Source organism: Diceros bicornis, chromosome 24, assembly GCF_020826845.1.
Source record: "Diceros bicornis minor isolate mBicDic1 chromosome 24, mDicBic1.mat.cur, whole genome shotgun sequence".
In the NCBI taxonomy this organism is placed as follows: Eukaryota; Metazoa; Chordata; class Mammalia; order Perissodactyla; family Rhinocerotidae; genus Diceros; species Diceros bicornis.
The window spans coordinates 13,341,967-13,368,379 of NC_080763.1; the positions used below are offsets into that span (position 1 = coordinate 13,341,967).

The window sequence follows — 26,413 nt, forward strand, 5'->3', positions numbered from 1 at the left end:
GCACCAAAAATATTTCAGTTATTGTAGGTTTATGGACCAGAACACAATGGGATAATGTCTTTAAGATGGTGAAGGGGGAAGAAATCTTCAATTTAGAATTATATTCCCAGTTAAACTATCATTCAATAGAGAGGATAAATTAAAGACATTTTCAGTTAAACAAAGATTGAGAAGATATATCACTCACAGCCCCTTTGAAATAACTACTATGTTCTTTGGGATGGAGAAAAATGAAACTGAAGAACCAATGAAAGTCAAGAAGCACTGGTAAGAAAAGAAATTAGTAAATATGTGAGTAAATCTGAAAAACATTGAATGAATAAAATAATAATTAATTTTTGGAGGTACAGAAACAAAGCGGTACCAAAATACCAGACAATAACACATAAGATGAGAGAATAATAATTTTGGCTAGAATTTTCTAAGATTCTTTATTTGGGAAGAGAGACATCTATTAGAGAGTGGCTTGAATTCTTTTTTTTTTTTTTTTTTTGTGAGGAATATCTGCCCTGAGCTAACATCCATGTCCATCCTCCTCTTTTTGCTGAGGAAGACCAGCCCTGAGCTAACATCTATTGCCAATCCTCTTCCTTTTTTTCCCCAAAGCCCCAGTAAATAGTTCCATGTCATAGTTGCACATCCTTCTAGTTGCTATATGTGGGACGCTGCCTCAGCATGGCCAGAGAAGCAGTGTGTCGGTGCGCGCCTGGGATCTGAACCCGGGCCGCCAATAGCGGAGTGCACTCACTTAACCACTAAGCCATGGGGCTGGCCCCTTGAATTCTCAAATTAATCAAGAAAGCATGCTAAAAATAGAAATGTTATCACTAAAAGAACTGAAACAGAATGTATGACTTCTAAACTAGCAGAAGAGGAAAAAGAAAACTTTCTGGTGATCAACTCCAAAAGGGAATAAAAGAAAATACATGAATTTTTTAAAAGCACAAGATGATAGAAATGAACCCAAATATCAGCGATCACAATAAACACAAACAGACTAAATTCATCAATTAAGAGCAACTCTGAGATCATACATACTTTTTAATCTAGACATAGACTGGTTGAAAGAAATACATCTAACATACACGAAAACTGAAAGTAAAGGAATAGAAAAAGACATAACAGGCAAAGATTAACAAAATAAAGTAGAATTACTCTATCAATTTCAGACAATATAAACTTTAAGGCAAAAATCATTATTAAGACCTCATCAATAGATTACAAAAGGAAGATAAATAATTCTAAACTCATATACACCAAAACAACAATAAGAAAACACAGCATACAAACAACACTAAAAGTGATTGAAAGAAAAAGGAAATTGACAAATACATTAAAATATCCCATTATAATAGTGTATCACTCTCAGCAACTCACAGAGCAAACAGATGGGGAAAAAGTCAGAATACAGAACATTTGAACCACACAAATAACAAGCTTGAACTATAAAAACTCATGGAATTTGCAAAAATTATCACATACTGGATCCTGAATAAAATTTTAACTAAAACTGATATTATATAGATAATATTTTCTGACCACAATAAAATAAAAATATATATCAATAACAAAAATATAACTTCCAAACTCCTATGGGCCAGCCTGGTGGCTTAGCAGTTAAGTGCGCGTGCTCTGCTACTGGCGGCCCGGATTCGGATCCCGGGTGCGCACTGGCGCACCGCTTCTCCGGCCATGCTGAGGCCGCGTCCCACATACAGCAACTAGAAAGATGTGCAACTACGACATACAACTATCTACTGGGGCTTTGGGGAAGGAAAAAAAAAAAAAAGGAGGAGGATTGGCAATAGATGTTAGCTCAGAGCCAGTCTTCCTCAGCAAAAAAGAGGAGGATTAGCATGGATGTTAGCTCAGGGCTGATCTCCCTCACATAAAAAAAAAAAAAACAACTCCTATAAATGTGAGCACAAAAATATTTCTAGATATCTATTGGTTAGAAAAAAAAGTAAAATGAAAACTAAGAAAGACATGTTTTAAGTCAAGATGTCATTAACATAGGTACAACTTTTATATGAATTTTCCCTAAAAAAAAATCTAAAAGTTAAAATCTGCAAAATGCCTAGTTTTCATACTCCCACCATTATGTTTGCTCACTAAATGCAATTGTCTGCATTTTTAAGAAGAAATATTAGTTAGGAGGAATGAGCAAATTTAAATTATTTTGCTCCCAAGAAAATTTATCTGAATTTCCCCTTATCCTTGGCTAATTGCAGTAGAAGGAAGGGTTCTACCTATCTAGGGATAACTGAATCAAATTTTTTACTAAAATAATTAAAAGCCTAAAATACAATTTTCTTTATTAGTAATCAGAGTGCTATAGATGTTATTTAAGATCGATTATACCCCAAGATAAAATGGAACAAAATATATGGTTTAAGAAAGTATCTTTTTTTTTTTAATTTTTATTTATTTATTTACAGACCCCAGTAGATAGTTGTATGTCATAGTTGCACATCCTTCTAGTTGCTGTATGTGGGACGCGGCCTCAGCATGGCCGGAGAAGCGGTGCGTCGGTGCGCGCCTGGGATCCGGGCCTGGGCTGCCAGCAGCGGAGCGCGGGCACTTAACCGCTAAGCCACAGGGCCGGCCCAAGAAAGTATCTTTCTGATCACACATTTCTCTTTTGTAGATTATACGAAGATAAGGAGTTTACAAAATAGGTTTATATACAAAGTGAAAGATTTTGAACCCATACATTCAAATTTATTTGACCAACTTTCACTGACAAAGTCCTATGTCAGGCCCTATACTAGGTTCTGGGGATTCTAGGATCAATAAAATAAAGCCCTATGACAAGGAACTCACATTTTTCTACCAAGGACGTTTCTAGTGTCATGGCTTTGACACTGTAATCTAGGCTGAGTCATTCAGTGTGCCTATGAGCGAGCTTAATGGGAGACTCTACCAAATAGGAGTGATCCATATTAGAAAGTATCCCAGAGAAAAGACGATGATGATGATGATGACAACGACGATAATGGGAAATGATAATAATGGCAGCTAACATCTACTGGAAGCTTATGTGTCAGACATTGTGTGTTATACATAGATTATCTCATTCTGACAACCACCCTAGAGGACAGGTACTATTACTATTTCCAACACACAGGTGAGGAACCAGGCACAAGAGAGCTCAAATAACTTCCCCAAGGTAGAAAAGCCAGCAAATAGCAGAAGCGGGATCTAAACCCCATCAATAGTCTGAATCCAGTGTTAGTGCTTTTAACCACTATCTTTTAATCACTATTTTTATATCACCTCCCCATCAAATCCCTTTCACGTGTATATACAGCAGGTGAATAAAGAGATGGCATTTGAGAGATAGGGATATAGATCAAATATATGGCTATTCAGATTGTTTTCTTGCGTATTTACATTTCAGTGTATCCTTATAATGAAGGCTTATCCCTGATGTTATTCTGGGTGAGTATTTTCCTACCATTTAAACAATCATATTAATACCTTCATAGAAAAGACAAGATTGGAAACACAGAAGAAAAAGGTGATAGCAGAAGAGACATGATTTCTGAATAAAAAGGGGAAATAAAATCGTACAGGAGGATCCAGAATGCAGTTAGAATCCCTAATCCTCCAAGACTGGACAGAAGGAAGAACGTGGATAGAGAGTTTTGGGGGAGGGGAGACGAGAAGAGTGCTAGGGAAGGAGAGAGGCATAGTTAAGAAAATTCACTCCTAATGGTCTTTCTTTGTGGTCAGTGAAGGGCTAAATATCCAACTGTTTGCACATCAACCCATTTCATTTCTTCTGTAATCTCCAAAGATAATAAAATATTTTTTTCTTAGCTCTAACCAGGGACTTTTTGGCCAAATTCAATGACCTTTTCTCTCATTCTCTTTTCCATGAAAGATTTTTTTAACTACATCTCTGTACTCTGCCTCATGAGACTGTATTCTATCAAAACTCATAACTTTTATAAGGTTTTCGGTGAGGGAGAGTGAATGTAAGGCAAACCAAAATTTAGTGCTGGACACTGTGCTATATGTTTTCATACGTATTGCTCATAAACTCAAGGAAGCAGATATCTCCATTTCAGAGATAGGAAAACTGAATGCCGGAAAGGTTGTGTCGTTTGAGCATAGTCACAGCTAGCAAAAAGTGATGAGACACAACATTAGCTTCAGACTACGGAGTCCTGTCCTCCCGTTCTTCCCACCGCTTACACTGCCCCCTACAGGCTGAGGGTACGTGTGCTGCTTGCCCGGGTCTGAACTAGGAGAGCTACAGGCAATCAGCAGACCCTAGCGCGTTCAATAAAATCATGCTTATCCTAAGACCAAATTGGAAGTCATTTTTAAAAAAATATACACTCACCTTAAAATACTGTTTAACTTAAAACATGAGACATTAATTTGCAATCTTTTGTCAGAGGGCCAAGGCTTTCTCTTTAAGCACCTCTGCCAATTAAATCACAAGTTACTTTCCTGCATAAAACGTAGCCATGATACATTGTCTCTGGATTTTCAGTTTCAGCTTCTTTAAAACAGAGCAAGGACTTAAGCACTCATAAAGCAATCTGAATTTAGAATCTTTCTAGGTTTACGATTTTTCCCCCCAATCTCACCCATACCTAAGTCAATAGCTACTAGTCCTTTACAATTTTATTCAAAGCTTTTACAGAAACAACTATCTTTTCCTACTCGTATTTCATATTTTTGCATAAATTTTAATTAAGTTATATAATTTTACAACTACAATGAGTAGAAACAGGTTTGGGAAGAAGCCCACTGGTTACTGATAAGGACATAACTGAAGTGGTGGGAGCAGAAACAGTCAAGTGTGTTAGGAAGTAACCAATACACCCTGGGAGGTCCCGGGTACTGGCAGGATGCTTTAGAGAGGAAATGGAGAACATCAGTGATTCTAGGAGTCCAGGGAACTGTGATCAGATTCAGAGAACTTCTGCGGTAGTTCTGAACTAGGTGAGGGATCTAATCTATTGTCCATACAGAGAAAAAGAAAAGGACAGAGAATGCTCAAGACGCAGAGCTACGAAGAGATTGTCAGGGAAAAAAGAGCGAGACTTTTGTTTTAAATTTTTTTAAATTTAAATTTAAATTTAAATTGTTTTAAATTTTTCAAATAGTTACAAAGAGAGAAATTACAACTAACCACAGGCAAAATATCGGCTAGCAGAAGAATAAGGGAAGCATGGGCAGAGCTGATATGAGTGCACATAAACAAGCAAGCGTGTACAGACAAGTGAATCGAAAGTCAGCAGGTGGAGCAGGCTGTAGGCATCGTTGTCAGTTGTTATACTAACATGTTCATTGTCCTTTATTTTTTCATGTGTGTGTGGATACACACACATATATATTTATACACATATATGTACACATACATACTGTCATAGAACAAAATCCATGATCTATGTATTTTCCATAGTTCTGTCATGTTTCTGACTCCTCTATATATTTTCTCCAATTCTAGAAAGCTAATGGAGGTAACAGTGAACATTTACCAGAACTTCATCCCTAGACTTTTCAAGGCCTCAGGCAGACAGTCATCCAGCCAGTTTGAGCACTTCAGTGGCTAGAGTTCTCTAATTCATGTGACAGCCTATTCTGCTGTCAGATCACTTGTATTGTAGAAAGTTTTTCCCTATATTGGGCCAAAATCTGCCTCCTATAACTTGCTCCCATTCACCCCAGCTCTGTCCTCTGCATTCCCTCCAATCTGGCAGCATACAACTACTTGAAGATAACTACCAAGTCCTAAATCTCTGCTCATCCAGGCTATGTGTCCCCAGTTCCTCAAACTGTCCTCAGTTTGACAAAGCTTTCAGCATGTCCCACATGCAATAAAAGGGGAAGTGAACACTCACCACACTTGACCATTCCGACTTCATGGCACTTCCGAAGTCGGCAGGCCTGGCAGCTTTTGCGCCGGTTCTTATCTATCGTACACTGATTTGTAGCTGGACAAATATAATCATTATGTCCTACAGCAGAGCAAAAAAAGGAAGTTTACTGTTACAGTATTTTGGTTCAATATCTTCTTGGTCAACAGCACTGATAACACTACCCCGCTGAGAGAGGGGGACATCTTTTTAAAACAGGTAATGGTACAAAGGCCAAAGTTCAGCCTCATCGGTGCCTTGTTAGTGAGTATAGGAATATTTCAGTAGCCTACTTTTCGACTAATAGGTTATTCTCTGCATGTTTTTAGAATTCTCAAGAGATACATTTAGAAATATTCTCCTTTGAACATGAAAAGTGAGACAGTCACCTGAAATTGATTTGCTCCAAATCACAGAACTCCTCAAGAGTAGTACTTGTGTATCAGGTCACCAAAGTTGACTACTTATATTCTTCTACATCTATCCCTTTTTGGGACTTAACATGATGTTTTTATGGGAAATCATAGTCAAATAAGAGAACTAAACTAGTCAATAAGAGAACAAAGAAATTAGCAAACTAAATAAGAACAGAAAGAACTGCTACTTGACAACAGTTGTGGTGGATTCGATTATTGTTCTCAATTCTTCACTCTCTCCCACAGCCTTGCGTCCTTGCCGTGTCCTAGAGCTGGCAGAGTATACTCTCCGCCAACTGATGTTGGGCTTGGCCAGGAGACTCGCGCTAGCCAATGGCGTGATACTCCAAGAGTCTGGCTTGGCCTCTTGAGCTCCCATGAGAAAATGCCTCAGGCAGCCACTGGTCCAAGCAGAATGTGGAGACATGTGGAGCAGACCTGAACTCAACCCAAAGCCCAGAGCCAAGACTTAGGAAGTAAATTCACCCTAACCAATAATCATAGACCCATAATTAAGAAAATTAATGCTCATTGTAGTAAGACATTAGTTATATAGGAATCTCTAAGACAGTGGTACTTCTTTTAATTCTTATATATAAGGAAGAGATGAGAAAATTTCCATTTCAAAAATTATTATTTCAGATGCTGTATGGAGAACGGAGGCCAGGAGACCAGGTAAGAACCTGCTGTAGTCATGCAAACCAGAGATGAGGCTTTCTGGATTGGGTAATGGTAGGGAGGATGAAGAGAGCTACATGGATCTAAGAGCTTTAGGAAACAGAAATTATAATAAAACAGATGGAAAGTGAAAGTGAATAGAGTATTTTGTGCCTTTATTAATTGTGTCTTTCTAGTAAACAATATGGCCTGAACTTCTTACAGTAAATCTATAATGGGTCAGAATTTCAATGTGGGAAATGGATAACTCTAAATGATAAAGTAAATGAGCAAGTCATAAAAGAAACAAATCACAAAAGAACATAAAAAAGAAGATTCCATTTGTGTAAAGTTCAAAAGCAGAGAAAACAAAACTATATTGTTTAGGGATGCATGCTTAAGTGGCCAAACCTTGGCAGGGAAGGTGGAAATTAGGACTGTCTCACCTCTGTAGGGAGGGAAGGAGCTGAGGATGGAAGGACCACTCAGAGGGAACTTAGGGCTCCGGAGATATCCTATTTCATGGCTTGAGCACTAGTTACACACGGGTTTTCTTTATAATTATTCTTTATAAATTATTCTTTAAACAATTTTAAACTTTAAAATTATTCTTTAAATTATATATATATTGAAATAAATATATTCCTCAACTCTGCCCCCTGAGAGAGCCTGGGAGCGGGGACATCCCGTGAGCAATGAGCAAACTAGCACCCAGATCTTGGTTTATAACTATTATTCTCCACCAAAAGGAAACAGGGCTCTTTAGAGAAACATCTTATTCCAGGACTGGGGCAGAGAAAGTTTAAATTGAGCCTGAAACACCTTATTGTGCCAGCAAGTAAAGAAGCACCCAAAGACTTATGGGTGCATGTCAAAAAAGACACAGAAGCTAGTTTAAGAGGCTCCTACTGGCCAAATCTGGGATAATTTGGACGCCCAAATAAATAATGATAGTAATAGACAGCAACCAATTGTAGAAAATAGGAAACCATAAGTTATACTGAAATAAATTAATTGAAGGTTTAATGAGGAATGGGATATTTACATAGTCTCAAAGGATCTCTCAATAAAAATATTAATTACAAAGGAAAAAAGAAAGAGTGGAAACTTGGCAGAGATCACTTTAACCAAATAATCAAAGTGCATCTCACTAGTAATGGGACAAATTGAAATTAGGCACCATGTGGAAGGAGCTGGTGAGAAGAACATAGCATCATTTCTGTGATCTTCTTGTCAATAATGTGTAAGCTGAATCTAACGATGAGGGAACATCAGACAAACACAAAGCAAGAGGCATTCTGCAAATAACTGGGCGATAAGGTTCAAAAGTGTCGAGAACTGTGCTGGACAGACGGAGGGAGGGTAAAGACATAACAACTAAATGCAAAGTGTGATTCTGAACTGAATCCTTTGCTGTAGAGGGCACCATTGGGACGACTGGCAAAACTTGACGGAGTCTGTGGATTAGATGCTAGTAACGTATCAATGCTAATTTCCCGATTTTGACCAATATAGGAAATACATGTCAAAGTATTTGGGGGTGATGGGGCATCACGTTGGCAACTCATGATTCCAGGAAAAAAGGTTCTTTATATTGTATGCACATGTTCTGTAAGTTTGAGACTCAACGACAAAAAAATGCTTCCATTAGCTTCTCAAAAAATAAACTGTTAATTCACACAAATACAGATGCATACAAATAAATACTCAAATACAGAAAATTGAAATTAATCTGTATTTCAAACGTTATTGTTTTATGTCCTGAAATTAACTTTTCTTTTTCTAACTCATCAGATTTTAAAGAACATTCCCAAAAAAACATGGTTCCATGACTGGACCATAATCAGATTTTATAATTCTCTCCCACTTTAGGTAGATTCCAGTAACATTTGTTCAACAAAACACAAATTGAAATTCAGTTGTTTGTGGCTTTACCACCATGCCCTGAGTCAGCCTGGGGAACCAGCAAATGTGCAGTTCTGGGCTAGTAAGACACCTCCCCCAGAGATGCAAAAACCACTCTCTCAAGTGACCTCGGCAGTGGTCACGTATAGGAAGCAATGCCTGCCCAGTCTGACACACCAACATTTCTGACTACCTACTGATTTCCAGATACTTTTCATCAACCTTTCATTTAATTGTATAATTTCCCTATAAAGAGCTAAGATCCCCATTTTACAAATGAAAACACTGGGAGTCAAGATGGCGGCTTAGGCAGACTCTGAACTCACCTCCTCGCGTGGACACAGCCAATTTACAACTACTCGTGGAAAAATTACCCCTGAGACAGAACTGAAAACTGGATAAGAGGAACTCCTGCAACAACGGACAATCCTAACTGAGGTGGAAGAGGCAGAGACTCCCTTCGGGAGAGGAAAAACGCCGCCGTCACAAGCCGCCAGCTTCACGGCCGCCGGGAGCAGCTCACAGGTCCGCAGCCTCCCTGGAGGCGCGGGGCCCTGAGCCGGGAGCGCCCCCCGCTGTGGGCATTTTGTGGACCCAGCACAATCGACACCAGCGGCATAATATCTGACTTTGCCTGCTACTAAAGCATTGGGGAGCACCCCCAGAAAACCCGGTTCACAAAGAAACTAAAACTGGCTCTTAAAGGGCCCGCGCACAAACTCACCCGTTCCAGAAAGCATCCTAAAATCACCAGAAAGAAAGGTGCACAGTGCTTTGGTGAAAAGAGACTCACCTAATAGGCCCTGAGTGCATCTCAGTGAGGGGTGAGACCTCTCCAGGGACTGGGACATTGGCGGCGGCCATTGTTGTGGCCTGGTGTGAGCGTGCTGACACAGACGCCATTGGAGTTAACCCTGAGGCCTGCTAGCCCAGGGTCTGCTCCACCCACTAGAGCACCGATTTAATCCAGCTCAGCCAGGGCAGGCAGCCCACCCTAGAGACTGGCCCCACCCAACAACAAGCCCTCAGGCAACGTGTGGGCCTGCATAGATTGGTGACTGGATTCTCTGCAGCCTGGCAACTGAGCCGACTTGAGCGGGCAGGGTGTGCCCAAGGAGCGGGTGGAGAGTGTGGGGCGGTGGCGGAGTGTGTGGGGCTCCCGCCGTGGTGAGACTGGGTCCGCTTGGGGAGGTCGGGGCGCTCACACGGGGCAGGACTGTGTTGACTGTGTGTGGGGACCTGTGGGCAACAGGGCTTGTCAGCTGCAGAAGACTTGTGCTTCTCAAAGACCCACATAGGAGGTTTGCCCCACCTTCCAAAGCCTGAAACAATTGGGTGCTCCTGTGCCTGAGGCCAGCCCCACCCAGCTGCAATCCTCAGAGAGCTGACAAGAGACCTAATAGGCTAGAGGCTTACAGCAATTGTAAGGCCCTGAGCCTAACAACCTGCCACGCTGGGGGCCTACTCACTTAAAAGAAATACTGCAACACAAATGTGGTATTAGAACTTGCAGCCAACTGTGCTGGGGCTCCCCACACCTGATAAAGAGACTGACGGGCCCACAACAAGTACAAGCAGCTGAGCATTACAACAGCTGGCCAGGAGCATAACTCAGCCTCCCTGGGCGCCTATAGGGAGAGCTAACAGGCCACAATGAAGGACACACGTAGCCCACATAGGGGCCACCCCTGGAACATTGAGAACTGAGGGAAGCACACTGGAAGCCTCCTACGGCATCACTTACATAAGGTCACCTATCCAAGAGCAGGAGACGTAGCTGACCTACCTAATACATAGACACAAGCACAGGGAAAGAGGCAAAATGAGGAGGCAAAAGAATACATTCCAAGTAAGGGAACAGGACAAAACCCCAGAAAGGGAACTGAGTGAAACAGAAATGAGCAACCTACCTGACAGAGAGTTCAAACTAAGAGTGTTAAGGATGCTCACTGATCTGGGGAGAAGAATAGATGAACTCAGTGAGAATGTCAATAAAGAAATGGAAGATATAAAAAAGAACCAATCAGAAATGACGAATACAATACTGGAAATGAAAAATTCATTAGAGGGACTCAAAAGCAGAGTAGAGGATACAGAAGAACGGATCTGTGAGCTGGAAGAAAGAATAGAAGAAATTACCCAAGGTGAACAGGTAAAAGAGAAAAGAATTAAAAAGAGTGAGGACAGTCTAAGGGACCTATGGGACAACATCAAGTGCACTAACATCCATGTTATAGGTGTCCCGGAAGGAGAAGAGCGAGACAAGGGGGCAGAGAATCTATTTCAAGAAATAATAGCTGAAAACTTCCCTAACCTAAGGAAGGAAACAGACATCCAGGTACAGGAAGCACAGAGAGCCCCAAACAAGAGAAACCCAAAGAGGCCCACACCAAGACACATCATAATCAAAATGTCCAGAATTAAAGATAAAGAGAGAATCCTAAAAGCCGCAAGAGAATGTCAAGTTACATACAAAGGAAACCCCATAAGGCTATCAGCTGACTTCTCAGCAGAAACCTTACAGGCTAGAAGAGAATGGCACGATATATTTAAAGTGCTAAAAGGAAAAAACTTACAGCCAAGGATACTCTACCCAGCAAGGTTATCATTCAAAATGGAAGGAGAGATCAAAATTTTCCCAGATAAGCAAAAATTAAAGGAGTTTGTCACCAAGAAACCAGTGCTACAAGAAATGTTAAAGGGACTGATTTAAGGGGAAAAGAGAAGACCAAAAATAGGAAAAATTATCTATTTCCATGATTAGAACGTAATGGATACAAATACACAAAAACGAGGTTAGATATGATATCAAAAACATAAAAGGAGGGAGGAGGGGAGTTAAAGAGTACAGCTTTCAGACAGAGGTCAAACTAAAGTGACAATCAATTCTGTATAGAAGAAGTAAGGAACAGAGAAGGACTACTACAACACTGAGAAAAAAAAAAAAGTTAAAAAATTGCAGTAAGTACATACTTATCAATAGCTACTTTAAACGTCAATGGACTAAATGCTCCAATTAAAAGGCATAGGGTGGCTGACTGGATAAAAAAACAAGACCCATATATATGCTGCATACAAGAGACACACTTCAGACCTAAAGATACTCACAAACTGAAAGTGAAGGGATGGAAAAAGATACTCCACGCAAATGGCAATGAAAAGAGAGCTGGGGTAGCAGTACTCATATCAGACAAAATAGACTTTAAAACAAAAGCTGTAAAAAGAGACAAAGAAGGGCATTACATAATGATCAAGAGAACAATCCAACAAGAGGATATAACACTTGTAAATATCTACGCACCCAATGTAGGTGCACCTAAATATATAAAGCAATTATTAACAGACATAAAAACAGAAATAGACAGTAACACAATAATAGTAGGGGACTTTAACACTCCACTTACACCAACGGATAGATCATCCAAACAGAAGATCAACAAGGAAACATTGGTCTTAAATGACACACTAGAACAGATGGACCTAGTAGATATATACAGAGCATTCCATCCAAAAACCGAAGAATACACGTTCTTTTCAAATGCACATGGAACATTCTCCAGGATTGATCACATATTAGGCCACAAAACAAGTCTCCATAAATTTAAGAAGATTGAAATAATACCAAGCATCTTTTCTGACCACAACGGTATGAAACTAGAAATCAACTATAGGAAGAAAATCAGAAAAGCCACAAATACATGGAGATTAAACAAAATGCTACTGAACAACGACTGGGTTACCGAAGAAATCAAAGAAGAAATCAAAAAATACCTGGAGACAAATGAAAATGAAAATACGACATGCCATAATTTATGGGATACAGCAAAAGCGGTTCTAAGAGGGAAGTTTATAGCGATACAGGCCTATCTCAACAAACAAGAAAAATCTCAAATAAACAATCTAACAATGCACCTAAAGGAACTGGAAAAAGAAGAACAAACAAAGCCCAAAATCAGTAGAAGAAGGGAAATAATAAAAATCAGAGCAGAAATAAATGAAATAGAGACCAAAAAAACAATAGAAAAAATTAATAAAACCAAGAGCTGGTTCTTTGAAAAGATCAACAAAATTGACAAACCTTTAGCTAGACTCACCAAGAAAAAAAGAGAGAAGGCACAAATAAGTAAAATCAGAAATGAAAGAGGAGAAATTACAACAGACACCTCAGAAATACAAAAGATTATAAGAGAATACTATGAAAAGCTATATGCCAAGCAATTCGACAATCTGGAAGAAATGGATAAATTCTTAGAATCATACAACCTTCCAAAACTAGATCAAGAAGAAGTAGAGAATTTGAATAGACCAATCACCAGTAAGGAGATCGAAACAGTAATCAAAAACCTCCCCAAAAATAAAAGTCCAGGACCAGACGGCTTCCCTGGTGAATTCTACCAAACATTCAAAGAAGACTTAATATCTATCCTTCTCAAACTCTTCCAACAAATTGAGGAGGGGGGGAAGCTCCCTAACTCATTCTACAAAGCTGACATTACCCTGATACCAAAACCAGACAAGGACAACACACAAAAAAAGAAAATTACAGGCCAATAACACTGATGAACATCGATGCAAAAATCCTCAACAAAATACTAGCAAATCGCATACAACAATATGTTAAAAAGATTATACACCATGATCAAGTGGGATTTATTCCAGGTATGCAGGGATGGTTTAACATTCGCAAATCAATCAACGTGATACACCACATTAATAAAATGAAGAATAAAAATCACATGATCATCTCAATAGATGCAGAGAAAGCATTTGACAAGATACAGCATCCATTTATGTTAAAAACTCTGAATAAAATGGGTATAGAAGGAAAGTACCTCAACATAATAAAGACCATATATGAGAAACCCACAGCTAATATCATCCTCAATGGTGAAAAACTGAAACCTATCCCTCTAAGAACAGGAACCAGACAAGGATGCCCACTGTCACCACTCCTATTTAACATAGTATTGGAAGTCCTAGCCAGAGCAATCAGGCAAGAAAAAGAAATAAAAGGGATCCAAATTGGAAAGGAAGAAGTGAAACTGTCACTATTTGCAGATGACATGATTTTATATGTAGAAAACCCTAAAGAATCCACCAGAAAACTTTTAGAAGTAATAAACGAATATGGTAAAGTTGCAGGATACAAAATCAACATACAAAAATCAGTTGCATTTCTATACACTAACAACGAAGTAGCAGAAAGAGAAATTCAGAATACCATCCCATTTACAATTGCAACAAAAAGAATAAAATACCTAGGAATAAACTTAACCAAAGAGGTGAAAGATCTGTACACCGAAAACTATAAAACGTTGCTGAAGGAAATTGAAGAAGACACAAAGAAACGGAAAGATATTCCGTGCTCTTGGATTGGAAGAATTAACATAGTTAAGATGTCCATACTTCCTAAAGCCATCTATAGATTCAATGCAATCCCTATCAAAGTTCCAACAACATTTTTCACAGAAATAGAACAAAGAATCCTAAAATTTATATGGAACAACAAAAGACCCCGAATAGCTAAAGGAATCCTGAGAAAAAAGAACAAAGCTGGAGGTATCACACTCCCTGACTTCAAAATATACTACAAAGCTATAGTAACCAAAACAACATGGTACTGGCACAAAAACAGACACACAGATCAATTGAATAGAATCGAAAGCCCAGAAATAAACCCACTCATCTATGGACAGCTAATCTTTGACAAAGGAGCCAAGAACATACAATGGGGAAAAGAAAGTCTCTTCAACAAATGGTGTTGGGAAAACTGGAAAGCCACATGCAAAAAAATGAAAGTAGACCCTTACCTTACACCATACACAAAAATTAACTCCAAATGGATTAAAGACTTGAATGTAAGACCTGAAACTGTGAAACTTCTAGAAGAAAACATAGGCAGTACGCTCTTCCACATCGGTCTTAGCAACATCTTTTCAAACACCACATCTGACCGGGCAAGAGAAACGATAGAAAAAATAAACAAATGGGACTACATCAAAGTAAAAAGCTTCTGCACAGCAAAGGAAACCATCAACAAAATGAAAAGACAACCTAACAATTGGGAGAAGATATTTGCAAACCATACATCTGATAAGGGCTTAATCTCCAAAATATATAAAGAACTCATGCATCTCAACAACAAAAAAACTAACAATCCAATTAAAAAATGGGCAAAAGACCTGAACAGACATTTCTCCAAAGAAAATATACAGATGGCCAACAGACACATGAAAAGATGTTCAAAATCACTAACTATCAGGGAAATGCAAATCAAAACTACAATGAGATATCACCTCACGCCCGTCAGAATGGCTATAATTAACAAGACAGGAAACAACATGTGTTGGAGAGGATGTGGAGAGAAGGGAACTCTCATACACTGCTGGTGGGAGTGCAAACTGGTGCAGCCACTATGGAAAACAGTATGGAGATTCCTCAAAAAAGCAAGGATAGAACTACCATATGATCCAGCTATTCCACTGTTGGGTATTTATCCAAAGAACTTGAAAACACCAATTTGCAAAGGTACATGCGCCCCTGTGTTCATTGCAGCGTTACTCACAATAGCCAAGACTTGGAAGCAACCTAAGTGCCCATCAAGGGACGAATGGATAAAGAAGATGTGGTATATATACACAATGGAATACTACTCAGCCATAAGAAACGATGAAATCCAGGCATTTGTGACAACATGGATGGACATTGAGGGTATAATACAAAGTGAAATAAGTCAGAGGGAGAAGGTCAAATACCGTATGATTTCCTTCATTAAGTAGTAGATAATAACAACAATAAACAAACACATAGGGACAGAGATTGGATTGGTGGTTACCAGAGGGGAAGGGGGGAGGGAGGTGGTGAAAGGGATAATTCGGTACATGTGTGGTGATGGGTTGTAATTAGTATTTTGGTGGTGAACATGATGTAGTCCATGCAGAAATTGAAGTACAATGATGTACACCTGAAATTTTTACAATGTTATAAACCAATGTTACTGCAATAAACAAAAAATTTATTAAAAAAAAAAAATGAAAACACTTAAGTTCAGTTCAATAATCTCCTGAAAGTTATTGTTTGAGTTTTCTATGCTGCTTAATAAATATCTACAGACTTATAAGCTTAAAACCAAACAGATTTATTATCTCATAGTTTCTATGAGTCAAGAGTACAGGCACAGCTTAGCTGGGGGCTCTGCTCAGGGTCTCACGAGGCTGTAACCAAGGTGTCGACTGGGCTGTGGTCTCATCTGAAGCCTAGGTCCTCTTCCAAGCTCATTCAAGTTGTTGGCAGAATCATTTCCGTGCAGTTGTAGGACTGAGGTTCCCATTTTCCTGTTGGCTATCGGCTGGACACCACTCTCAGGTCCTGGAGGCACCAGCAGTTCCTTGCCAGAGGCACTTCACATCATGATGTTTGCTTTCTTCCAGGCCAGGAGGAACACAGCTCTCTGACTTCCGGTCTCTCCCCAGGCTCCTATGATGGAGTCTTACACAATCACAGCATAATCATGAGAGACTATCCCATCACCATTTGACATATATTGTAACCTAACCAAGGGAGCGACTCTCTCATATTTACAGGTTCCACACACACTCAAGAGTAGGGGGTAATACAAGGTATGTTATAAATATATTTTAAGCAACAGATAATTTTCTTATAATTGCTTTTATGCTCATTTATAATATTCAAAAATAAATTATATTTGTAAAAGCCTAAATATATTCATAATCAGAAAATTTCTATTGTAGTTCAGAACATAATGCTTTATAGTTAGAAGATAAATGCAATCCCACAGTATTTTCCAAAGCAGTAGCAATCTTTTAAGTACTTTCTAAAAATTCCAAGAACTATACATGATGACATCCTTATTGGTTTCATAAAGAGGTTTATAACAATAAGCATTTAAGGAACAACTGGAGGTTCACTTTCATTTTTTCTCAGAGTTTATTTTAAAAGATCATTTTACTTTTAGAAAAAGGATCAGAAAGCACAATAATGTGAACATGCTCAATAGCCTAGAAAATGTCTTATGCACGAAGGTCATGGTAATTCGCTTCACTTCTGGCAAAAAGAAAAAAGTCTTCCTCAAACTGGACAAAGTACCTCAGGTATTAAAAGGTTTCCTTGTTCTATGCAACAACCTGAGAAGCATGCTACAGCATACTAACAGAACTGAGAGAAAAGTCCAAAGCAAAATTAAAAGAAAAATATGTAGCTAATTCTTTTAGTTAAAATATAAACCTTCATAGGAAAATGTACTTTTTATAATATAAAACATAAAAGGATATCTTTGTTCTCTCTGCAAAATTATTGAGTGTGTCTGAATATCTATCATCATTCATATCCAACTGAATGGAGGGAAGAGACAGTATCAGACTTGGAATCAGAAGATCTGAATTTAATCTCAGCTCAGACTTCCAGTTTTCTTATTTTAAAAGTAGAGCAATGTTTGTTATCCACATCCTCCTTGGCACTCAGACCTCAACAGCAGGCATCTACCTTGTGTTTTGTTCCCCAGGACATCCTTCTTGGGTTCAAGGCCAAATGAGTCCCAGGTAACAGAATATATGCCTCCCAGGTAAGAATCTTTTACGTGACCTATGGGCTGTTGGAGCTTCCCACTTACAGCTCAGCCTCTAAAGACTTAAGGAACAAAGAGTTGAAGATTCATGAGCAGCAAATAGATTTTAACTTCTAAAGGACAATGATAAAAGATTATTATGAATACCAAAATGAAAGTGAATAGTAGAGTAGAAAATAATAATTACTAATATATATGGATATAAAATACATAGCCAAAAGAATGAAATTTATGGAAATATCATTGAGAAATGTGCCAGATACATATTTAAAAAACTAACAAAACTTTATAAGAGATATAAAAGACCTAAATAAATGGAACCATAACTTGTTTCTTGATGTGAAGACTATTACAAAGATTCCTTCTAAAATAATTCTTAGGTTTAACGAAATCTTCACTTTTCTTAACATTAAGGATGGGAGACCACTTAATAAAATTATTCTAATGTTCCTATGGACAAATAAACAAGAGAAAATAGGACATTTTTAAAATAGGAGGTATTTATATTAGCATGTATTAAAATGCACTATAAAACTATAATAGTTAAAATAATGTGGTACTTATACAAGAATGAAGAGATAGATCAAGAGAACAGTCAGAATAAAACACCAGTATATATAAGAAATTTATATCATATGTAGAAAGAAAAATATCAATGAAAATATGCTCAAAATCATCAGTAATCAGGGAAATGCAAATTAAAACCACAATGAGATACAACTATATACCCAATAGAATGGCTAAAATTAAAAATATCAAGTTTTGACAAGGATGTGGAGCAACTGGAACTCTCATACATTGATGCTGAGATGCACAATGGTTCAACCACTTTGGAAAACAGTTTGTTAGTTGCTTATAAAGTTAAACATATGCTTATCATTTAACCAGCAATTTTACTCCTAGGTATTTACCCAAGAGAAACAAAAACATATGTCTACAGAGAGAGATATGCAGGAATGTTCATAGCAGCTTTATTCAAAATAGCACAAAACTGGAAACAACCCAAATGAATAAACCTCATTTCATTTTTCGAACAACTCTGGATCTCCATTTCACAGAGGAGGAAACAGGCAGGGAAGTAAAGTCATAGAGCTACTAAATGGAAGATCCAGGACAAACAGGTGAATTTTAGGGGATCCAAGGGAAGGTGACTCTTTATCTATTAACGTTCCACCCCTCCCCACCCTCTGGAGTCTATCAGGAGCCAGCCCACCATCATGACTGCTATGCATATCAGATATTATACATAATTCAAAGGAAGAAACAAGGTTTACAATTCCTAATGAGTGCACATTTTTTCAAGCTTTATTTTCATAAGGGTTGTCACTAGACATCTTCTCCCGAGAAGGTGGTGATGGGCGATGGTGGGGCGAGACCTATTCAAGTTCTGGGGTTTCGGGGTAGAGATCTGCAATTAAAGATAAAGTTCTCTATATTTGAAACAATCCACACCAACCCCAAACACACACAAACCTCTGAATTGCTCATCAAGTACTTTGTACCAAACAGGCCAATAGTGAAATTTATCCCAGGTCATTTGCAAAATTACTTGAAACAAAAGTGGAAAACTAAAGAAGCAGCTAACAATTACTCTTGTACCTTGAATGCTTCTTTTAAAAAAGGCCTTACATCCTTCACACGACCAGACTCCATAGTGATATCCTGATGCGTAATCGCTGCAGACCGCACAGAAGTGGGCGTCCCTCTTTGAACTTGGACTAGTAACAGGGCTGGCACAACTGCTCCCACTAACCTTCCTTTCCATTGTCTCTCTAGGGGCAAAGAAGACATTCGCTGTAAAAGAGCATTAAGGGGAAAAGGACTCTAGAAAAAAAGCCAGCATGAACATTGCCTAATTTATCTCTTTGCCCTCCAGGTTTCATGATAAATATATCCCAGGAAATCTGATCAAGCAAACCCTTGTTACTGATATCAGATCTACGAAGAGTCACACTGTCGGGAATGACTGATGTTTGAAAGTGGTTAGGCGAGTTTAGGCCCATCCATGCAGTGCTGATGAGCACTAGTAAATATGGATGGCCAGCTATAGCCATCGGAGTGCACATCTCTGAGTGTAATAAATGACCACATCGAGTCTTACCCACAGGCCTGAACCACAAGCAGGTGTGCAGTGACCTTCTGTAGTTACCAAAGTTCATCAACACTGCGTGGATGGGCCTAAATTCACCCAACCATTTTCAGGTATCAGTCATTCCAAACACTGTCCCTAAATAGCCCGTCAGAGTTCCTATCTAAATGGGGGACAAAAATCTTTCATTTTTCAATTTAAGATAAAGGTCTAGAATTAAAATAACTTTAAGAGGAGTAACAAGTGGACTTTAAGTTATATTAAGGTGAATACTATACTCTGGTTTAGAGGAAAAGAAACAGAAAAAAAGAGAAAGGAAAAGAAGGAAGATAAAGAGAGGGAAGGGAAGGGTAGGGCAAGGAAGAGTGGGGAAGAGTAGGGAAGGGAGAGAAAGCAAAGGGAAGGGTAAGGTAGGATAGGGAAGGGAAGAAAGAGAAAGAGAAGGGCAGGGTAGGGACGGGATGAGGTGAGAAAGAAAGGAGAAGAGAGAAGAGAGCGGGAGAGAGATCATGGGCCTGTCCTCAGAGAAGGAAGGAAGCGCTCAATGCTGGGTGGACGGGCAAGGGTCTCACAGAGGCAAGGACGGCCCATCAAGGGAGCACTGGCAGGCACCAAAACACACCTGGCTAGTTCACTATTTTGCTAGGGCATGTTTCTCTTGGAAAGGAAATGGTAGACATATGATTGATTTATAAATGAAGGTAATTATACTATGGTCTGATTTATGCAAATATTAGCGGAACTCAGATCAGAACTCATGCTCAGAAACAAAATATTTCTTCCTTTAAAGACTGAAAGAAAAACATTACTTTAAAAAAATTATCTACAATTTTTGTATTCTCTTTTACCAACAAACAGTTTTTTAAAGAGAAGAAAAATAAAATTACTATGTAATATGGCTTTCTCAAAGTTTCATGATAGCATTTAAAAGTAATTAATTTCAATATCCAATATGCTGTAACTCAGTACTTGGGTTGTTTTAGAAATTTATCTCCCCCTCCTCCTTCTCTCTACACCACCTCTTCCCTCCATAGCCATAAGTATCATTAAAAATATTACAAATTGGGGCCGGCCCGGTGGCGCAAGCAGTTAAGTGTGCGCGCTCTGCTGCGGTGGCCCGGGGTTCGCCATTTGGGATCCCGGGCGCGCACCGACGCACCACTTATCAAGCCATGCTGTGGCGGCATCCCGTATAAAGTGGAGGAAGATGGGAATGGATGTTAGCCCAGGGCCGGTCTTCCTCAGCAAAAAGAGGAGGATCGGCAGATGTTAGCTCAGGGCTGATCTTCCTCACAAAAAAATATATATATATTACAAATTAAATGGAAATAACCCATCATGTTACCTTGCACTTAAAGAGTACAAATATTCTTTTTAGCTTCAAGAAATTTCAGCTAGTCTACATTTAAATAGTTTCCCATCGTTATTATTTTAGTTCATTGTTAAAAAGCCTGTACTGATTGCTGTCTGTCTTTTCAGGCGTCACGTGTCTAGTATTGCATTTAAGTTGTAATATCACCAGTTACTCTCATCCCGGACACAATTTGTCATGAACACTAAATTGTGATTTCACTACAAGATACGAAGGATCTCACTTGAAAGTCAAATAAAAATTTTTTTCAAACCCAAATCACTTCATCAAGAGAAAAGTGATTTAAGTTCAATATTGTTTAAAGACAGTAGTCATGATATTGAATTCTACCCACAACACAGATCTACAAGCTCAACTTTTTAATAAGGACTAGAATATCAGAATAGGTATTCTAGAATTCAGAATATCATATGTTTTAGGTGCTCTAAGTAATCCATGAGACTAATAAAGATAGTCACTTGGATAACGCATATCTTTCTTCTCACTAAATCATAAAGTGACTTGAACAATGCTCATGAACTACAACTCAGAATGAAGGCTGGATTTACCTGTTTACAGGTAAGGCATGTTCTAGTGACCGTGCTTCACACCAAGGACTCTTCTGAGGTTCTGCACAAAGAAGTGACGACTGGCAATGGATTGCTAAAGGAGAAAGATGTCCAGGAGCTGGCCACAACACATTTGGGCTTGTGGTCTGCCGACCCGGCCCACCTTCCGAGTTATTGGCACTGCTGGGAATACTGTAATTCATCACAGCAGGGCTATAGAAGGTCATGGCCGAATATTCATGGTGGCTCTCTACATAGGAGGAAGGTATATAGATGGGGCCGTGCTCCAGGGGTAGGATGGACTGACTGCAGCTATAGGAGGCGGGAGAGTTAAGGCTAGATGGTGAGTTTTTGATATCCATGTCTTGACTAGGTAACAGCTGAGAAAACTCCTTGTGAGAAGCAGCACAAAGGGACATTATAATGTTCTCAAAGTCTCATGGGCAGGTATAATGGCTGTAAAGAAAAACAAAAGACATTTCTAAGTTAGAGCTACAGGCATAACTGTTAAAAGCGTTCAAACATTTTTATTTGACACACACACACTCGTATGAGCTTAGCAATACATCCTGAATGATATGCATGAAAATATTAACATCAGAAGGTGGGAATATAAGGCATGGATCTCTCATTTCCTACTTCATTCCCTTCTTTATTGCTTTCCTTGTTGTTAACCACAAGAATATTTTTTACCATGAGAATTTATTACAAAATGCTTTTTAAAATTAAAAAACACAAGATTAAATAAAAATGCCAACATTTTTTTTTCTGGGACTAGATAAGTTTATTTTAAAGTTCTTGTGGAAAAGTAAACCAGAATAACCAGGAAAACCCTGAAAGAGCAGATCAATGAGCAGGGCTAGCATTAACAGATATTCAAATACACTATGAATTGCCAATAATAAAAAACAAGGAATAAACAGGCCAATGTAACTGTGTCAGTTATCAATTTATTGCCTCTCAGCTTCAAATACACCCTTCAATATATGCTCTATGATAATGGAATTCCTTGAAGCTTTTCAAGTGAGCACCATGCCTAACTTTCTCTCAGTAGAGGGCACTGCAGGGATACTGCAGGAGGAAGAGGCTGCTGTGATTTCTGGCACCAGCAGAGGATGGCTCTGTGGGTGGAGAACACCCAGTGGCGCCTGGCCCAGCCATGAGTCCAGAATGAGGTCCCACTGCAGCAGTGCGACCTCGGCTTGGCCATAACCTTTCCGCAGCCACCTGTCCAGACTGGCCCGAGGAGTCACAGGGAATTCGTTCCTCAAACAAGCCTCCTGCAGGCTCTAAAGGCCTTCTGCACCCACGAGCACCTGGACTCAAGGGCATGTCTACACCACCAGTTGCTGATCGCCCGCTCCCCACCTGCAACCCCAGACCAGCTCCGGCCTGGCTAAACCAGTGAACGTCTCTGCTAGTTAGTGGCGGAACCACCTTCTCAAATGAAGTTTGAACCCCTTCCACTTTGTCCTTCCTTGGGTACTCTCCCTGGGCTCTAGGGTGCCATATAGTTTCCTCATATCTTATACTTAGTCTCTTATCATAGTTAGTAATTCTTTATATTAAACTTGCCCTGTTTAACTACTGTGTAGTTTCTATCTTCTGATTGGACCTAGACTCTAAACAGAATAGAAAATCCCAAAATAGCAAATTCAAATTTTTTGGAAATGTGGTAAATGATAAAGGTAGTATCTCAAATCACTGGGAAAACACTGGACAACAGAATTGCCATTGGAAAACAAACATACACCGGAATAAACTCCACATTGTTCAGAGATCCAAATGTTAAAGGAGAAATGGAAGGAGGATGGAGAGGGAAGGGGAGGGGAGGGAGGGTAGGAGAAGGAGAGAAAAGAGACAGGAAGGGGTAGGGGACTGCACAGGTACTAGAAGCAAACCTAGGTAAACACCTTCATAACATGAGTGCGGGGAAAACCTTCTCAACTATGGCTCAAAATCCAGATGCAATAAAAAAATGACCAATAAATTCAGCACATAAATCTTTGCATATCATAAAAATACCACAAGCAAAGTCAAAAGTCTAATGACAAACTGGAAATAAATACTCTCAATTTATATTAGAAATAAGGGGCTAATATCCCTAGTATATAGAGAGAACTCTTAAATTAAGATGAAAAAAGGCCAAAAATTCATTAGAAAAATAGGCAAAAGACAGACAGAAAAAGGAAAGCAAATGGCTCTTAAAAAACAAAAAGATGTTCAACCTCGTTCATAAGAGAGATACAAATTAAAACTACACCAAGATACTATTTCTCACTATCACATTTGGCAAAAATTCAAATGTTTGGCTCTCTTGGTGAGGCTGTGGAAAAACAGGGACTCTCTCCTACATTGCTGGTGGGGGTGCAAAATGACACAACCTCCATGGGTATTCGGCAAAATGACATGCTCTTACCCTTTGGACTCTGAATCCATAGTGATAGAAAAAGAGAAAGAAAAAGAATCATTTACTACCATTGTAAGTGACTGTTACAACAATTCCTCATTCTGAAAATTAGTAATTAAGGGAAAAGTATTTCCCCTGTACCCTGCCTTTTTAAGAGGATCTGTAGTTTATCCCAAGGTCAAGGGGAAATCTTTCTTTACAAAAGAATGCCACCTAATAAATAGTTCAGAAAAAAAAATTTGGATGGGGGCCGGCCCCGTGGCTTAGTGGTTAAGTGCGTGCGCTCTGCCACTGGCGGCCCGGGTTCAGATCCCGGGCGCACACCAACGCACTGCTTGTCCGGCCATCCTGAGGCAGTGTCCCACATACAGCAACTAGATGGATGTGCAGCTATGACATACAACTATCTACTGGGGTTTTGGTGAGAAAAAGGGAAAAAAAGGAGGAGGATTGGCAATAGATGTTAGCTTAGGGCCAGTCTCCCTCAGCAAAAAGAGGAGGATTGGCCTGGATGTTAGCTCAGGGCTGATCTTCCTCACACACACACACACACACACACACACACACACACAAGATTTGGATGGATAGATTAGATAGATACATAGATAGAGAAATAGATTAATAAGTCCAATGTTAACATTTACTGAATCTAGATGGTGGCCATATGGACATCTGTTACACCTGCTTTCAACTCTCCTGTAAGATTAAAATTTTTCATGATAAGAAGCTTTGGAGAAAAAATACAAAATAATACAAGAAATTAAAAATGGAAAGCTTTTTAAAAAAGGTTAAAATAACTGGAATAATATAATCTGGAAAAAGGAACAATGACCATTAATAATGAGGCTGGTTAAGAGAGACCATTAAGGAAAGAAACCCGCCTTGAGAAGTTCTCCATCTCCAGCATTTTCAGCTTCAGCTGTCACCTATTTCCATATGCGGCAACGCGGCTCTCTAAAGCCCCCAATTCCTTCCTCCTGACATTTTCATTAGGTGTTCACTCCATTTGTCCTCAAAACACAATATGTCTATGGTGGTTTTAAAATAGCTCCACAAATTCTTCAACACGCTTCCCTTCAAAAGGTGGAGCCTAACCTCTCCCTTGAGTATGGGCTAGATGTAGTGACTCACTCCTAATGAATAAATCATGACAGAAGGGAGGGTATGTGACTTCCATGACTAGGTCATAAAAGACACTGTAGCCTCTTTCTGGCCTACTCTCTTGGATCACTCACTCCAGGGAAATTAGCTGCCACATTGTGAGGACACTCAAGCAGCCTTATTAGAGGCCTCCTGCTGATGGCCAGCAAAGAACTACAGCCTCCAGAGAAAGCTATGGGAGTGAGATATTTTGGAAGCAGATTCTTCTACCCCAGTCAAGCCCTCAGATGACTATAGCCCTGGCCGACATTTTGACTGCAACCTCATGAGAGGACCAAAGCTGGAACCTTCCAGCTGAGCTGCTCTTGGATTCCTGACTCCCAGAAACTGTGTGGGATAACACGCGCTTGCTGCTTCACACTGCTAAATTCTCTCAAAAGTTGTTACACAGCAATACACAATTAATACAATATCCAAGGCAAAATCCATCATTTTCTTCCCCCAAACCACTCCATATTTCCTATTTGTGTTAATGACAAGGCCTATTACAGTTAGCTTTGACATCTCCCCTGCATTCAGTTACCTTTAATTACCGAGGTACACTGTTTTTTTCCTCCACAGTGCCATTCTCATGTTCTGTCTTTTGCCACCACCTGAGCAAGCTCTCATTACTTCTTATCTGTGCGTCCGTAACAGGCTCACTTACTGCTCCTTGTCCCTAGTGAGCTCCTTCTCCAGGTCCATAGAGCTGCCAGGTTAACATCTTAAAACCCGGTTCTGATCAGTCCTCTGCTTTCCACCAGCCTCTGTAATAAGTCATGCTCTTTCAGCATTCAACACATTCCACTCGGCTGCCCCAACGCATCATTCCACGCTAATCTCCTGCTATATTCCCACAGAAAACCTGCCACGTCCATAAGAAATATGCAAAGTGCATTGTGGAGTGGAGGGCATTGGATGCCCTAGCGCTTTTTTCACTCTTAGCACCTCTACAGTTACTTACATACAAACTTACTCCTTCTTCTTAGGTTAGAACTACATTGAATCCTTCTTGAAAATGGTAGAGGTGGTGTGGCAGGGGAAGAAGTAAGTACAATTAGATTTTAAGCTCCTTGAAGACACACATTATATTTCATTCATCTTCCACCACAACTCAGTAAATATTTGTTGTAAGGAAAGAATATGAGGAAATGTGTTGAAAATAGAAGATTTCACCCAGTCAAGGGTATTAATCAAAGATGGGAGCACCTGCAGTAGGCAAGGTGCTGTGCTGAGACCGGGGACCTAAAGGAGTCTCAAGACATGCACCCCACCTTCCGGGAGCCCCTGTGCCCAGTAAAGGAGGCAGGATGGACCAGGTGAAAGAATGAACTAATACAAAGGTGCTACCACTTCTAATCAACATTGATTGACCACGAGGGACAGGAAAGAGAATGGTAGCTGGAGGAGAATATA

At 39.4% G+C, this 26,413-nt stretch overlaps 1 protein-coding gene across 1 annotated transcript in view; it reads right to left on the reverse strand.

Moving 5' to 3' along the window:
* The window catches only part of ESR2 (estrogen receptor 2), a 70,194-nt gene that overhangs the window by 36,577 nt on the left and 7,204 nt on the right, over positions 1-26,413 (reverse strand). The window contains exons 2-4 of the mRNA XM_058567098.1: positions 21,448-21,903; positions 19,038-19,210; positions 5,862-5,978 (exon numbers count right to left, since the gene is read on the reverse strand). Of these exons, the coding sequence (XP_058423081.1) occupies positions 5,862-5,978; positions 19,038-19,210; positions 21,448-21,866 (709 nt within the window). The 5' untranslated portion in view covers positions 21,867-21,903. The remainder of the gene's footprint in view (positions 1-5,861; positions 5,979-19,037; positions 19,211-21,447; positions 21,904-26,413) is intronic.